At 43.4% G+C, this 16,093-nt stretch overlaps 1 protein-coding gene across 1 annotated transcript in view; it reads right to left on the minus strand.

Moving 5' to 3' along the window:
- MTUS1 (microtubule associated scaffold protein 1) overlaps window positions 1-16,093 on the minus strand; it is a 156,324-nt gene that overhangs the window by 22,556 nt on the left and 117,675 nt on the right. The window contains 2 exon segments of the mRNA XM_081220690.1: window positions 4,641-4,707; window positions 13,663-13,877. Coding sequence (XP_081076816.1) covers window positions 4,641-4,707; window positions 13,663-13,877 — 282 coding nt within the window.

Below are 16,093 nucleotides of genomic sequence, written 5' to 3' on the forward strand. Positions count from 1 at the left end.
ACACTGGACTGGCTCATCTACAGGCAGCTCTTCACTGGGAAAAAAGTGTTTACAGCTTGGGAAGGAGGGGCTAGAAAAATAAATCTGTGAGTCGTCACCCTATGGGTTGTAGTTGAAACCATGGGAATGGGTAAGAAGAACAGCCGACGATGGAAGCCTTACGATGACATTATTTAAGGGGTAAGTGAAATTATGCTACATCCACTCAAAAGGCATTACCATGATCATTAAACACAAGCGTATGAAGACCATGAGGCAAAATGGGAAAGTGCCTGACATAAGTTTAAAAATCAGAGTATCTACAATAACATGGAAGGATCTCAAAAACATTATGTGTGAAAGAAGCCAGACACAAAGAGCATTTATCGTGTGTTTCCATTTACATGAAACTCTATTGCAGAATGGACAAAACTAACCTCGAATGATAAAAATAAGGTCAGTGTTTGCTTCTAGGGGAAGTGGGTCTACTGGAAACGTAACCCAAAGGTGTAGGTTACATGAGTGTGTGTGTTTGTCAAACTGATGGAACAATTAGCATCCCGCTGCATGTAAATTATACCTTAATAATAATAATAATAATAATAATAATAATAATAAAAGAATGCAAAGTGGTATACATTCATATAAACAAAGGAATATGCCAAAATATGGAGCTATGGGCTATTTACCCCTCACTCCACAATTTTCGTTAATTTTCACACATTGTTCTTAAATAAAAAGAAACTTTAGGGAATTCCCTGGCAGTCCAGTGGTTAGGACCCCATGTTTTCACTGCCAGGGGCCCAGGTTCAATTCCTGGTGGGGGAACTAAGATCCCACAAGCCATGTGGTGCAGCCAAAAAAAGAGAGAAAAGAAACTTTAAAACCTAAAATGCCCATAAATATTTATCAATTACCCATGAAAATGGAAAGCATATATATATTTTTCTCATAGGAAGCAGGAATGGATCTCTGCAATTAAGGAGTTTACTGTCTGGGGACTTCTCTGGTGGTGCAGTGGTTAAGAATCTGCCTGCCAATGTAGGGGACACGGGTTCGAGCCCTGGTCCGGGAAGATCCCACATGCCACGGAGCAACTAAGCCCGTGTGCCACAACTACTGAGCCTGCACTCTAGAGCCTGTGAGCCACAACTACTGAGCCCACGTGTCACAGCTACTGAAGCCTGTGTGCCTAGAGCCCGTGCTCCGCAACTAGAGAAGCCACCGCAATGAGAAGCCCGCACACCACAGCGAAGAGTAGCCCCCGCTCGTCGCAATTTGCGAAGGCCCATGCGCAGCAACAAAGACCCCCTCCCCCCACCAAAAAAGAGTTTACTGTCTGAAGACAATAGGAGAACACAAGATATAGTATATACACAAATGCAAAATATCAAGGGCTCTCTGGAGCAAAGGGAGCCTCATGCTTTGGTTCTGAGGAGACTGAGAGGGGGTTTTCAAAGAGTTTTTTGCAGAAGCAAATGGAATGTTGTTCCACAAAGCAGGCATGGCTCAGATGCAGATACACACAGGCTGTGCTGGAGGTAATAAGCTGGGTTAACCTGGGAGCAGAGGGCACCTGTCAGGAAACAAGTGAGACCACAGTGGGCAAGTCAGTCAGGGGAGGAGATATCGGAGGCAGTGAGGTCTGAAGATCAAAAGTGCAGACTTGGGCTTCCCTGGTGGCGCAGTGGTTGAGAGTCTGCCTGCTGGTGCAGGGGACACGGGTTTGTGTCCCGGTCCGGGAAGATCCCACGTGCCGCGGAGCGGCTGGGCCCGTGAGCCATGGCCGCTGAGCCTGCGCATCCGGAGCCTGTGCTCCGCAACAGGAGAGGCCGCAGCGGTGAGAGGCCCAAGGTAAAAGTGCAGACGTGACTTGGGCTTCAGTGCCCCCGAGCTTACGAGTTGTCCTTTATTCTTTGCAGTTCTTAGCAGTTGGGAACCTTGCCTCGATTTTCATAGAGGAGGTAAAGAAAAACTACTCAGTGGGAAAGCGACACCAATGATGCCCCATTATGTCAGAGGGGAAAGGTGGGTACTTTGATGGCACTGATGGTGGCGGCTCCCTTTTCTTGAGTTGCCTGTGATGGACCAGTCACTTCACATGCACTATCATCTTATTCAAACTCCAAAACAATCCAGCAAAACGCATATTAACTTCCTATCACCAGTGAGCAAACTGTGCGCAAAGAAGTCAGGTAACTTCTAACCAGGAGTGGATGGACAAACACCCAGACAGTGGACTCCGCACCCCAAGTGCTTCTAACATATCAGGAAGGGATCCATCTCATCTCACCTTTCCATTTGTACGTGAAGAGCAAACATAACCTGTCCTAAGGCATTTCTAATAATATTTAGTCGAATTACTATTCCCTTCTGCAGCAGAGTCTCTGCCCTCGCAAAATAGCAAATGCAGTTACTACACAGCTGTCACCTGCATGCATCTTAACAAGTACTATTTAATAGCAGTTAATACTTGGTGGTAGACGCTTTGCAACAAGTTACCTCGTGTAATCCTCGTGGCCACCCTTGAGGCAGACACTACCGCCATTTTACAAAGAATGAAGTTGGGACAGGAGGCGTGTGCTCTGTGCCCCCTGCCCGAGGTCACCCAGCGCCACAGATCTGAACCTGGAGAGTATGACCACACAGTCTAACCGCTTTGAACCACTGCCTCAGAGTCTAAAACTGGGCTGTAAACTCTGCGGTGTGAACGTATTCCTATTGCAGCTCATGCACAATCAACGAAACCGGCAGCTTTGAGAACGTTCTTCCTGGACTGTTCCATCAGAAGAAGGCTTCTCTCCCTTCCCCTCATGGAACCAAAAATCTTCCCCCAAATGCTCTACGCTGTTACGTGAACAATTCGATCTGATTCACCAGCAGTAATGCCACACTTCCTGAGAGTGTGGCCTTGGGTGACCGGATGATATGGACGGGCCAAACGCTGCATCCTGACACTCCCAGAGCAGCAGTAAAGCCACACCGGGGCACCGGCTCCTTATCACAGATGGGAAGGTGAGAGTGCGTGCAAATGGCTACAGCTATTTCCTGTCGGGCTAAGTAACTAACGGGAGGTAATGAGTCCCTGGGTCCCATTGAGGTCACTGAATCGCGCTATCCACTGAAAGGTGGAAAGAGGATTCCCCCATTCAAACGGACTGAATGAGAACAGTGTTCCCTTGGCACGTCTGCCTCGTCTTGGGGGGAGGCTGAAACGTGAACCCCCAGGGAGGCTCCTCTCCACCTCTACCGGGTTAGAGCGAACCCTGAAACACACAAAAAAAGACCTCTCTCCTGATCTGCTAACCCTATATCCATTACATTACTTAAGGCGCAGACAAAAGCAAGTTAAGTTGGTCATCCGGGTAATCAAAAGGACACCAGTCACGTTCAGTAACCTGGCAGAGAGCCTTAAACATCCCCGGGAGCCAGGCTGTTTCTTATCTGTGGTTTCCTTGAACTGTTTTCCTAGAACTCTCAAGTCTTTGGGGTCCTGAAGTTCCATCTGTCCTACAATTACTCTTCCCAAAAAAGTCCTTCCTGAGATCAGGAGAAAATGATGCCCAGGGCGAGGTATCAGGGTGAGTCAGGAGTCTGGCATTGCCCTGCATCGGGGGGTGAACAGAGAAGAGGAATATAGACGGAAGTCTTCACCCCACGTTCACGGCTACTTGATCTTTGCCCGGGCATGGTAGGGGACGGGGACTTAAGAGGGTTCAAGTCCAGCGAATTATACTGACAGTATTTCAACTCTGGTGTTGTCCAAAGAAAAACGAGCAGTTTCTCCTGGAACTAGACGAACATAATTTTCAACTCTGGCTGTTGCCTTTGCATTATTTATACACGTACCTACACAGGCTTTCAGCACACACAGAAAACCGCAAAGGGCAAGGAAGGCAGCCTTTCAATGAACTGCTCCAGACCTGGCTGAAGCTACAGCAGGAAGCTGACTGTCTAGGGCCGTGGTGCCTACAGCGCATGGGGCTCCCGAGGCAGTCAGCTCACTCCAACACGCAGGCTGAGGTAGGAAAGGCAGCACTGTCTCTGCTGCACCAACCCAGGGCTCTTCCAGGAAAGACAAGAACTAGAAGAGAGTTCGGCCTGGAAACAGCAGCCCTGGGGGGTGAGTGCCACAGGCAGGGGAGACACCTGGCTTCCTGTGGAGCTGAGTCCTTCTCACTGCCAGTCCAGCTGGAAGCTCAGCACAGAGTGTGCCTTCTAATGCTATACCCACTACACACAGAGCACCCAAGGAAGTGCAATATATTTACTGCTACTGGAGAGGGAATTTCCTCACCACTCTTTCATATAAAAGATGGTTCTGGAAACAAAAAAACCTGACGGAATTATCTAACAGGAATCCACACAATTACAAAAAGCATTCCGTCCCCCTCTTCAGGAAAAGAAATGTTTTGGTCATCAGAAACTCTGCTGGGCTTAGTCAGATCAGTGCCCAGAATTCTGTGAACTTGAGGTCAAACTGCCAAGATTCAACAGCAACGTCGATAGTCAGTGTTTGCACAGATACTGGAGCGAGTGGCTAACACTGCCAGCATGCAGGTCCAGACACCACGCAGAGAGGAAAACCAACGGTGACAATTTTCCCCTCCACCCGAAAAACTTGGAAGAAGGAAAAAAAAGAAAGAAAAAAAAGCTCTTACCTAGCTCTCCCCGGAGGTTAACAAGTTCTTGAGATAGGGTTTTGTGTTGTTTCAGGGCTTCCTCCTGCTGTGGAAAACACACATCAAGTTACTCATGTTTTCAAGAGGGTCCCTTTCAGTAAAGCACACATTTGTTATCACCAGGAAAATGAGACTCAGAATTGAGAAGCCAAGATATGCATCATTTAGGCTAACAGTTTGTGTTGTTAAAAAACACAGATGTCCCTTCCTTGTTAAGGAAATTCACATTTCAAAAATCTGTATTTTCTCAGGTCCTTGTGCAATATTCATTTGAGGCACTGAATGGCCCGTTTAAAAATATTTACTTTGAGCCATGCTGATCCCAGAACCCTTCAGCTAAGGTGTACTTAAGACATAATGCATTCTCCTCCTCCAAGGGCAATAAAGGCCTAATCAGTCTACGATAAATGTCTAATGTTCTAAACACATGCACTTATATGAACTTTATCCTATATCTGCAAATAGAAAAGTTTCCTTAGGAGGCCAATCCTTTACTTCTAAAAGGAAGACACACAAGTCTCTTACATAGCCACGGCGAAAAAAATAATCCTTTAAAAACAAAATGAAATTAATTTTACTCAGTTACACGTTATTTTCTAAGGATGATAATATGTTGGAGCAGCGATCATTCTGAGGAGATGTTAGAGAAATGAATCAAAGAAAACCAGGCAGCTGTTTCAGAATCAGAAAAGCAATTATCAATCTCGCCAAGGAGAACCATTTCTAAGTTACCAGCAACTCATCCGCAAGCGCACAGACACACATGCTTGTACAAACACAGCAATTAGATACAGTTTCTTACGAGGCAGTTTCCCTCCCACCAGCGTGTAAGGAAGGAAAAGACAGAATGCAAAGCTCTCTGGAAATGCCCTCCCCGGGAGGGATCGCCCCGGACAGAGCTTCCCACTGCAGCTGGGTCGCAGTGCTGCGGACGGAGATCATAAGACCGGCCTTTGCAGGCGAGAGTGGCTTGTCACTCAAAGCGTTTCCCCCTCCCGCCAGACCACCTCTGCCTTCGCCCCTGGCGTTCTTCCAGAAAAGCACTATAAACAAATACTAATTACCCTCGTTGCTGCACACGGAGAATAGAGGCACACTTTGCTGCCCGAGCAGCCCATTTTCCAGCTTCTGTCTCCAAGCCCCCCCTCCCGTCCCCGCGCAGGTGGCCACGCCACCCACCAGTCCGGTCGGTCTACACTCAAAGCTCCACCAGGAGGAGCGCCATTGGTCTTCCGTTGGTCTCACTTCGCATCCTGCAGGTTAGCGTGTGCCTGGGACGCCTCTCTCCTCACAGGAGCTGAGGCTGCAGCTTCTGCCTTTGGCACAGGCTGCCTGCGACTGCTTAAAGCCACAGCCCTTCATTTATGAAAAACGAGAGCCAGCGCTTAGACTGATCGATCGCCACTTACTTTCAAATATCAGCTGGTACAGGGGAAAGAAAAACCGGCCGCCTCCGCGTAGATAATGGAGTTATTTTTAGACTTGTGAACCTTTTAATTCCCCTCTCTAATTAGGGGTCATTAGATGAGCATACTTGCTACTAGAAAAAGGACATTTATTCTCCAAAACCTGTGTGCTAAGTGAGTTATGGACGAGGTGAGGAACGGTGAAAGTGTGTGTTGTGACGTGATGTAGAAGTTAACATGACATTATAAAATGAATGATGTTTTCCAGAAAAATTCATTTGAATGCTTACAACATGGTTCCCTGGCATTTTAAGAAGTGTGACCTGCTGAATTGAGAGTTGGAGATCAGATATATGTTACGGTTTTTACCTTTTACTTTGTAATAGTCTCTCACGAAAGAGCTAGGGAAGTTAACAATACACTAGCACTGTCCTGGACATTGAACAGTGACTGGAACTTAAGGAACACTTTCTCAATGAGTACATTTTGGCCCTAATGATATTCTAAATGCTTGAGTTTTAAAACGTAGTATTAGGTTGTTCTGAAATCACAAATCAGTCAGTCCATTTTTTTTAAAGTGAACAAGCAATGAGTTTTCTAAAGTATCAGCAAGTTTAGTCACTCGAGTGACAGGAGACCCGGAAGACTTTTGCTAGATACACGCAAGCAGTCCTGTAACACATTCGGTGACCTTGCTTAAAATTCACTCTTTTCTTAGAGCTAAATCCTTAATAGAAGGAAAAGCTGGCAAGAAGTTAAATCACTTTTCAAATTTACGGAAATCCTTAAATATGGAAAATTGAAAAGTTAAGTTGGTGTAAAGTTTCCAGGAGTGATTCTGTGAACTTTTACATCCTATCACAAGTATCTACAAGGCAGTCTTTTTGCTTATTAAAGGGACTTTGTGGACAAGCAATTTCAGTACAGTTGAAATCCAAGGTTGGTTGAATCCCTGATGTGGAACCTGGGATGTGGGCGTGGAGGACCAACTGTACTCCGTCACTTTATATGAGGGCCTTGAGCATCCACGGATTCTGGTACCTGCTGTTGGGGTGGGGGGGCGTCCTGGAATCAGTCCCCACAGGTACCAAGGGCCGACTGTACGCATGGGGACACTGCCCCCAGCTCCACTGCACTCAGCCTTCCTCAGTGCCCAGAAGCCATCGATGTCTTCCAACCTCCGTCCATCCCAGTGGCAGCCACAGGAAAACCATGGGATCGTTTTGGACTCTTCCTTGTCTAATGGGTTGTGCCACAGTCGGTCAGTTCTTCCCTGCTAATGTGTCTTGAATCCACTGCACTTTTTCTGTTAGTGATGCCTCCACCCTAGTCCTCATCCTCGCCAACCCCATTCCTGAACCATGGAAAGCCTCCCTCCACACTATTTTGCAGAGGATTGGTAGGTTTTTATCCCATATTCTGGGTACAAACAAATGCCCTTGCTCAGCAAGAGTCTTCCATTGAGTGCATAAAACATAAACTCCCATGCACCTCAATCACCCAGCCCCTGTTTAGACTCCCTACTTCTCTTCTGTCCAAGTCATGCTTGTCATGCATGTCCCACCTCCACAAGCTGGAAGGCCTGGTCTTCTGTACCTGACCCATTCTATAAGCCTTCAGGGAATACTAACTGTCAATCATAGATACTACTCCCTTCCCCCACACACCTAGACAGGACATTTATCCTTCTGAATTGGTTGGCAATTTATTACTCAGTACCAACTTACCAAGTACCATTCCAGATGCTGGGGGAAATATGGAAAAAATTTAAGACATGGTTCCTGCTTCAAGAAGCTTGAAACCTAGGTAGAACTAAGACATCCAGGCCCAATAACTCAAGGCAGATGACCTCATCTGAGGGGAAGCAGTACAGGACAATGGAAAAACCAAGGGCTTTAAATAGGGCTTTAAAAAACCAAGGGCTTTAAATTTCACATAGGATTTAAAAATCCTATGTGAAATGCCGACCACAGTGCCCATATCCTAATAGGCACATACTCAGTGTTACTTTCTACCTGACTCTCCTGGTAGCTTGCCCTTTAAGATCTTTACCCTTTCTTTGTAGATGACAAAATGCATTTGTCACTTAGATACTGACTGCCTGTTTCTTTTTGTTTAGCTGCTCCTATATCAGTGTTTCTGTCTTAGATGATAAACTCTTTATGGTCCAGATAACAAGTTTATTTAATTTTCTTTGTATTGTAACATGCAGAGTTCCACACAATGCGAAGAAAAGAAAAAAAAAGAGGGAGGTAGGAATCTGGTTGGGAAAAATGCTTTTATACTCATACATTAAATATATAAAGTGCTCCAAGAAAAATATGGACTCACCATAATTTAATTACGAGTCCCTGGGACACAGGCACTTAGTCTCCGGCTGTCATCCCATCACTGAGCCTCAATTTGCTAGCTTGGGAGAGTGTCAAAAGCACAGGGGATTTTGCAGGGAAGAGCCACGTCGCATGGCTCAGATGTATGCTCTCTCTGACCTTCTCCATCCCCACTACCACACGATGAATCGTGTCCACTTTTTTTTTGGCCTGAGACATTTTTATTCATAGACTGCTAGTGTCATTCAAAATTCATCTTTGTTCAGGTGCTACTTTAGGTTAGGTTCCACTAGCAAAAACAGAATTGGAGGCACACTGAATAACTGGTCAGAGGTTGGGTTGAGGTACCCAGAAACTCTCATGAAGAAATTGGGATCACTACCATCAACACTGTCTGGCACTTGGTTTGCCTGCACAGAACACTGTACAACCATGCAAGGATAAACCAAGAATCAGAACTAAAACTAACAACAGTGTGTCCTCTGAGAAATAGGAAGTGTGGTATTGGTTTCCAGATTCATGAGACATGCATTAGAACTTCTGCTCTGTAATGAATGATGTCTACCACTAAAGTGGTAAAGTTGTAGGGTTTTTTATTTTTTGTTTGTTTTTTTTGCGGTATGCGGGCCTCTCACTGTTGTGGCCTCTCCCGTCGCAGAGCACAGGCTCCGGACGCTCAGGCTCAGCGGCCATGGCTCACGGGCCCAGCCGCTCCGCGGCATGTGGGATCTTCCTGGACCAGGGCACGAACCCGTGTCCCCTGCATCGGCAGGCGGACTCTCAACCACTGCGCCACCAGGGAAGCCCAAGTTGTAGTTATTAAATAGACTTGCAACAAAAGGATAAGTGACAGTTCCAGGATTCCTTATAATCAACGATTTTTACCTATAATTTAATGCTCTGAAACGGTTTAGGAAAAATGAGCAATAACGAGATATATATGTATATATAGATCAGTATAGATCTACAATCTATATCTACATATCTATATATCAATCACTTCTATAACGGGTATGAGAGAACCAAAGGGTTAAGTAAAAATTTTGAAAAAATTGCTTAACTTTTCCTTGGTCATATCTTTCCTTTCCAACTGTTTTTTAACAGTTCCCTGTACACATTAGGCCATCAGTAAATATTTGCTGATTGATTATAAAGAGCTAGAAAAGAGCAAAGAACATTTACATAAAGACTTCATATGTTCATCTTACATCTGGGATTCCGTCCTCTTTATTGATCCATTTGTTCATTGAGATACACACTGCGTATCTATTATGTACAAGGCACTGCCATAGCACCTGGGGTGGCTTCCTAAGAAAGCACCAGAAACAGATCCAGCTCTCAGTGAGCTGTCTTAAAAAGTAAAAACAACTTCGAAATGGTTACCTACTAGGTAGAGAGTGACAGAGAAATATAAGTGCTCCTAGAATACAGAGAGAAGATAAAACATAGAGCTAGAAGGACCAGGAAAGTCTTCATAAAAGAGGGTGTTTTTGAGCTGAATTTTAAGAAATTCAACAGAGTCACAGTTACATGGGCATTAGGATCCAAACTGGGTGTAAGATGAAATTCACATGCGATACAAGAAACCATGAAACTCATTAAGAGTCTGCCCTGCAGTGGACTGAAGCATCTCTCAGTGTGCCCGACCCAGTGAAATATTTTCTCTAGTGTTGGACCAAATCTTTCTCCAATTGATCACCTGATAAAATGTTTGGTTTGTGTTTAGGGGCCAAGTCGTATGGAAGGAAAGTATCTTTAAACACTAGGACCACATGCAGCGTGGAAGGGTCATGCCACATGGGGTACCAAGGGACTGAGAATACAGCTGAAGCAAGACTCCTGTTGTCCACCTCACATCCACTCCTGGGCCTCTGCTCACTGACAGGCATGGAAGGCAGGACGGTCTCATCTATTTAATTTGCATTTTTAACTTGGGCGGTTTGTATAATGAATCCAAGTCAATTAAATCCAGGTAGTAATGCGATGCTAATATAAGAAAGATCTGAACACGTAGGTACTAGGGAGAAGGGTGGTAGCCCAATAATGGTATTTGAGCAAAAGATGAAAAAGTACAGGAAGTTTACAGGGGATTCTGAGTTCATAGTGTCCTAGACCTGGGTTCAAGTCCTGGTCCTCCTCTTATCAGCCATCTGATGATAGACAGTCAAGTACTTAACAGCTCTATGCCTCAATTTTCTTATTTTGTAAACTCCAACTTGCGTTTTGGAGAGGATTTTATTAAGTAAGAATGTCTGGTACTTGGTAAATATTCAACAAATGTTAAACCCCTCTTGCTTCTCCTTTACCTTCCTGATTATACAGCTGGAGCATACCGGCAGTGAGGGGAAGGTTAAAGGGGCAGTTGGTGCCAGATTACAGAGAGTCTTATATTCCAAGTTACACACCAGAGTCATCCAAGAGAAATATAATGTGAGCCATGTATGTAATTTTAATTTCCAAGTAGCCACATTTTTTAAAGATTAAATTAATTTGACTATATATATATTTATTTATTTTTTTGCGGTACGCGGGCCTCTCACTGTCGTGGCCTCTCCTGTTGCGGAACACAGGCTCTGGATGTGCAGGCTCAGCGGTCATGGCTCACGGGCCCAGCCGCTCCATGGCATGTGGGATCTTCCCGGACCGGGGCACGAACCCATGTCCCCTGCATCGGCAGGCAGACTCTCAACCACTGCGCCACCAGGGAAACCTCAACAATATATTTTATTTAACCCAGTATGTCCAAATTATCATTTCAACATACAGTCAATAGAAAAGTTATTAATGAGATATTTCACATCCTTTTTTCATACCGTCTTCAAAATCTGTGTGTATTCTACACTTACCACATATCTCAGTTCAGCCTAGCTACACTTCAAATGCTGAATAGCTTCCTAAGGCTAGTGGCTACCATACTGGGCAAATCGGCTGTGGACAATGGAGAACCACTGAAGGTAATCAGTAGAGTGAAATGCTTTGGGATGCAGTGATTGGGATGGATCACAGAGGAGAAAAGTGCAAGCCTCAAGACTGGTTAAGAAGTTATTAACATAATCCAGGAGACAGTTATCCAGGGCTTGAACAAGGCTGGCATCAGTAGAGATAGAAAAGAGGAGATGAGGAAGGGGAGAAACACTGTGGGATGAGAACTCACCAAACTTGACTGCTTTCATGTGGGAGATAAAGGAGAGAAAAGAGTTGAACATGGGGTTGTTAGGCTAGAGATAGTAAAATAAATAATTGGTTTATCACTAAATAGACAAACTAATTGTTCCCTACATTTGTCGTTATGTAGTTTCCAATTTAGCTTACTTGGTTACATAAACCAACTCTCAAAATTCCTTTCTTATATAATAAAGAAAAGCAAAAATACTGTATGCTACTGTAATTTAAAAACTAGGTAGGGACTTCCCTGGTGGCACAGTGGTTGAGAGTCCGCCTGCCGATGCAGGGGACACAGGTTCGTGCCCCGGTCCGGGAAGATCCCACATGCCGTGGAGCGGCTGGGCCCGTGAGCCATGGCCGCTAAGCCTGCGTGTCCGGAGCCTGTGCTCCGCGACGGGAGAGGCCACAACAGTGAGAGGCCCGCATACCGCAAAAACAAAAACAAAACAAAACAAAACAAAAAACTAGGTAAATGTCTGCATCTCCCCCTCAAAAAAGTTCATTCGAACAAAGCTGTAAAATGTTCACCAAATACTGATTTAAACTGTCTGCTAGCTTAGCAGCTCGTCAAAGGCACAGACCAAGTCTCATTCACCTGCATCTCCCTTTGCCCCAGACGGCAACCACATCAGAGCAGCCTCTGTAAGAACTGAGTATAGGTTTGTTGGATTGAACTGAACTACAGAACAAGCAGATTGAACAGTATTCTTCTTGAGATGTCAGGTATCCTCATCGTTAAAACAGTGATTTAAAAATATCTAGAGAGCTCAAGCTACATTCTCAACCCAGTATTTCCCCTTAAATAATTATACTTTTTGTTGCTATGCCAGTAGCATACGTTCATGGAAACTTGGTTTTCTCAATGAATTTTAACTAATTCCTGAATGAACATCCTTGTAGAGTATCAGGGAAGAGTAAGTAAGCAAAGAAAATCTGTTTCATGTTTGTTGTACCACAAACTACTATAGGAACAGATGGAAATTCTGAAGACTCCCTAGACCACTACTGGGAGTTATCTCAGAAGTGTTCTTTGGGCTTCCCTGGTGGCGCAGTGGTTGGGAGTCCGCCTGCCGACGCAGGGGACACGGGTTCGTGCCCCGGTCCGGGAAGATCCCACATGCTGCGGAGCGGCTGGGCCCGTGAGCCATGGCCGCTGAGCCTGCGCGTCCGGAGCCTGTGCTCTGCAGCGGGAGAGGCCACAAGAGTGAGAGGCCCGCGTACCGCAAAAAAAAAAAAGTGTTCTTTGACCCATAAATATAATCAACCTCATTTTTCAAAGCATTAAGTTCAGTGTGATATGGAAAACTACATATAGTTAGATAAAAAATTAAGTGAAAAAAAAGTTAATGCTGTGAAATAAAATTCATATTTTATGGCAAGAAAACTTTAAACATAAAAAAATTTTCCCTGCCCTTTGGCCTCCTCTCTCCCTTCTACTGTGCATTGTGTATCTGCGTTATACATGGACCAGACCTCCCCCATCAGGAGAAATACCTGCTCAACCATAAAGAGCAACACTCCCCCAGCACCAAGCCAACTCCTTAAAGATAACATTCCCTCTACACCTTGTAAGGGGTCACATGACCAACCACTTTGTACCTGCAGATCTGGATTGTGTAAACTGTCAATAATGTGTCGCCCTCTGTCTCAAAAAACGTATACGTAACTGTGCCTTGACTTCTAAGGGGTGGAGCAATTCTCAGAGCTTTCTGAGATGCTGTTCCCACGTTAAAATCCTCAATTTGGCTCAAATAAAATTTTGCATTTCTTTCTTAGATCGACTGATTAATTTTTTTTAATTGGCAATGCTAATATAGTCTAGAGGTATACAGAAGTTTAAGAGGCAATTACGTTTTCACTGTTTTTGGTCTAACAGACCCCAGAGGAGAAAGAGAAGTACTAAGAAACGTTTCAATCCCAGATTTCTAGAGAGTGACTCAGGTATCCAGTGAGTTGACAAAAGCATAATTGGGTGAATTATATATGATCTTACCAATCATTAACTTAAAGATATTCACAAGACAGGAGCATGAGCATTGCCCATCCCCCCGCCTGCCCCTACCTTAGTGAGAAGGCTGTTTAGAGGGTACACATCCTTACCTCAGACAGTAGGTGCTGAATCACAACTGTTAATGCTTCGAACTTGGTATTACCATGGGAAAGAAGCTCCTTGAGCTGCAGGATAAATCCACTTTGGTTTTCACATTTTGTTTTATACTGAGCCAACTCAAGTGTTTTTTCTGAGGAGAGCACATCTGGAGATGTCTGTGTCTGGATACATAAACTTCTGGGACTCTTCTGTCTGCACTTTTCAACTGCAAAAGGAATGAATATAGGTAGGAAAACATGTGACTTTAATTTTTTATAACTACCACCATCTGGCTTCACAAACAACTAGAGAAGCCACAGAAATGCACTTAAGTTATGTTTACATAAGGAAAGCATATGGATGAGAACAGGGATTAATCAAGTATCAAGATTCCTGGAACTCAGAAACACAGACGATGGCTTTAATTCTGACATAAGTTATATATGGGGCAGAGAATTAGGGGCCTGAAACAAACAGATTTACCAATCCAGAAGCATGAAAATTGCGTGCAAAATAACGTTGATTTCATAGTTTCTAATTTTCCAGGTAAATTGGTACAGAAATCTGTCTGTGACAAAAACCCTGACTGTCCATTCTGATCACACAGGCTGAAAAACAACACACGAATGATTGGACTTTAAATGCCTTTCCCTCTTCTTATACGTTTCTTACTAACTTCCTGTCCTCTCCCTGCTGATGGCCTGGTCCTTACAAAGATTTATACTCTAAATGAATCACTTCCTAATTCCTGATAAATCACCACATATACATTGAAAATCTACTCATATTTAACACCTGATCTTTAAATTCATTGCTAAGAGTATTATACTCTTTAAAAATTTTTTTAATTTTATATGAGAGTTAATTTACAATGTTGTGTCAGTTTCAGGGGCACAGCAAAGTGATTCAGTAAGAGTATTATACTCTTGACTACACTCTTCCGTTTTCTATCAAATACAAGCTTTGTTGTTTCTTTTCCCCCTTCAGGTGGTAATATGGCTTAAAAAAATTTTATTTTAAAGCACACGCTAGTGCTCCAAATCCATTTAAGATGCCATGCTAAGTGATTTCTCACTTTCTGTCATGGTGCCCTGGGAATTACCCTATTTCACATGAAAAAACGGTTCCATTTTGGAACCATTCCAAATGTCTCAGTCACTTTAAATGTCAAACAGAATTGGAAAAACAGGAAACAAGCTGCTTAGCTTCTTAAAATAAATAGGCTGAATAACCAAAACAAATCTAAATCTAGGGGAAAAAAAGACAAGAAACTAAAAAGATAAATGTTTCCTTATTCTCAAAGTCATTCCCTGTGGCATCCACATTCTATGGTGACAAACAAACCTAAGACAATTTTATAAACAGTAATTATTTTCTCTAATTTTTTAGATGGAAGAAAACAGCGATTTCTTGAAGGAAAACGAAACCTCAGGATTCATGTTCCAAGAAGCAATGGCAAAATACACTCAGTATATTCTTTAAGTTAAAAAAAACAAACAAACAAAACAGGAAAAGGGCTCTCATTTTCTATGGTAGCTTCCCATGGTTAAACAACTCAATATTTGTATTAATACTTGATAATTCTCAGTTCTAAAATGACTAAAATATTTATTGTGTTTTAAAAATACTTAAAGAGAAGGGAAAGCAGGCATTAGTCTTTGTTAGGAATCATCATTCACTGCTTAGCAATAATTGCCACTTCCAAAGCAGACAGAGACATAACCAATTTCACAGTCGTAACATTAAAGTCCTGAAAGGAGAACTTTATAGAGTCACGTACGGATGAAAAATAATCTAAATATTTTACAATTTATCCAAATATCTGAGATTAGTATTCCTCTATGTCATTTTCTAAAATTTAAAATGTTCCCAAGGACTTCCCCTGGTGGTCCAGTGGTCAAGACTCTGCGCTTCCACTGCAGAGGGCGCGGGTTCGATCTCTGATCAGGGAATTAAGATCCCACATGCCGCACAGCGCGGCCAAAAAATAAAATAAACAAATAAATAACAAATAAACAAATAAAATGTTCCCAGGGATTATATTTGTCCTACAACATATAATAATTCTACTGTTTTACTGTTTATAGTGTTTTCTCACTTCCCCTCTCTGTGGTCCTCCCAGTAACCCTCCATAAGGAAGGTGAAGTTCCAGGATGTGACGGGCTTAGCCTGGGCACAGACAGCTTCTACAGGACAGACCCCAAGTCAGAACCTAGGCTTCTGTTCCCACCCATTCTGGGAAGTGGAGATGGGGTGGGGATGTAATATATTACATAATTAAAAATAAACATTTATGCAATAATCTTAACAAAATGTTACTTTAATTCATCCAAGCACATTATCTGCTAACCATTCATTTCAATAATGAATATTATTGGATATTTACAGATAAATTTTTACGGGTAAATACCTACCAATATTTACGGATAAATACCTACCTTT

Source organism: Mesoplodon bidens (genome assembly GCF_964165515.1).
Source record: "Mesoplodon bidens genome assembly, chromosome: 20".
NCBI lineage: Eukaryota > Metazoa > Chordata > Mammalia > Artiodactyla > Ziphiidae > Mesoplodon > Mesoplodon bidens.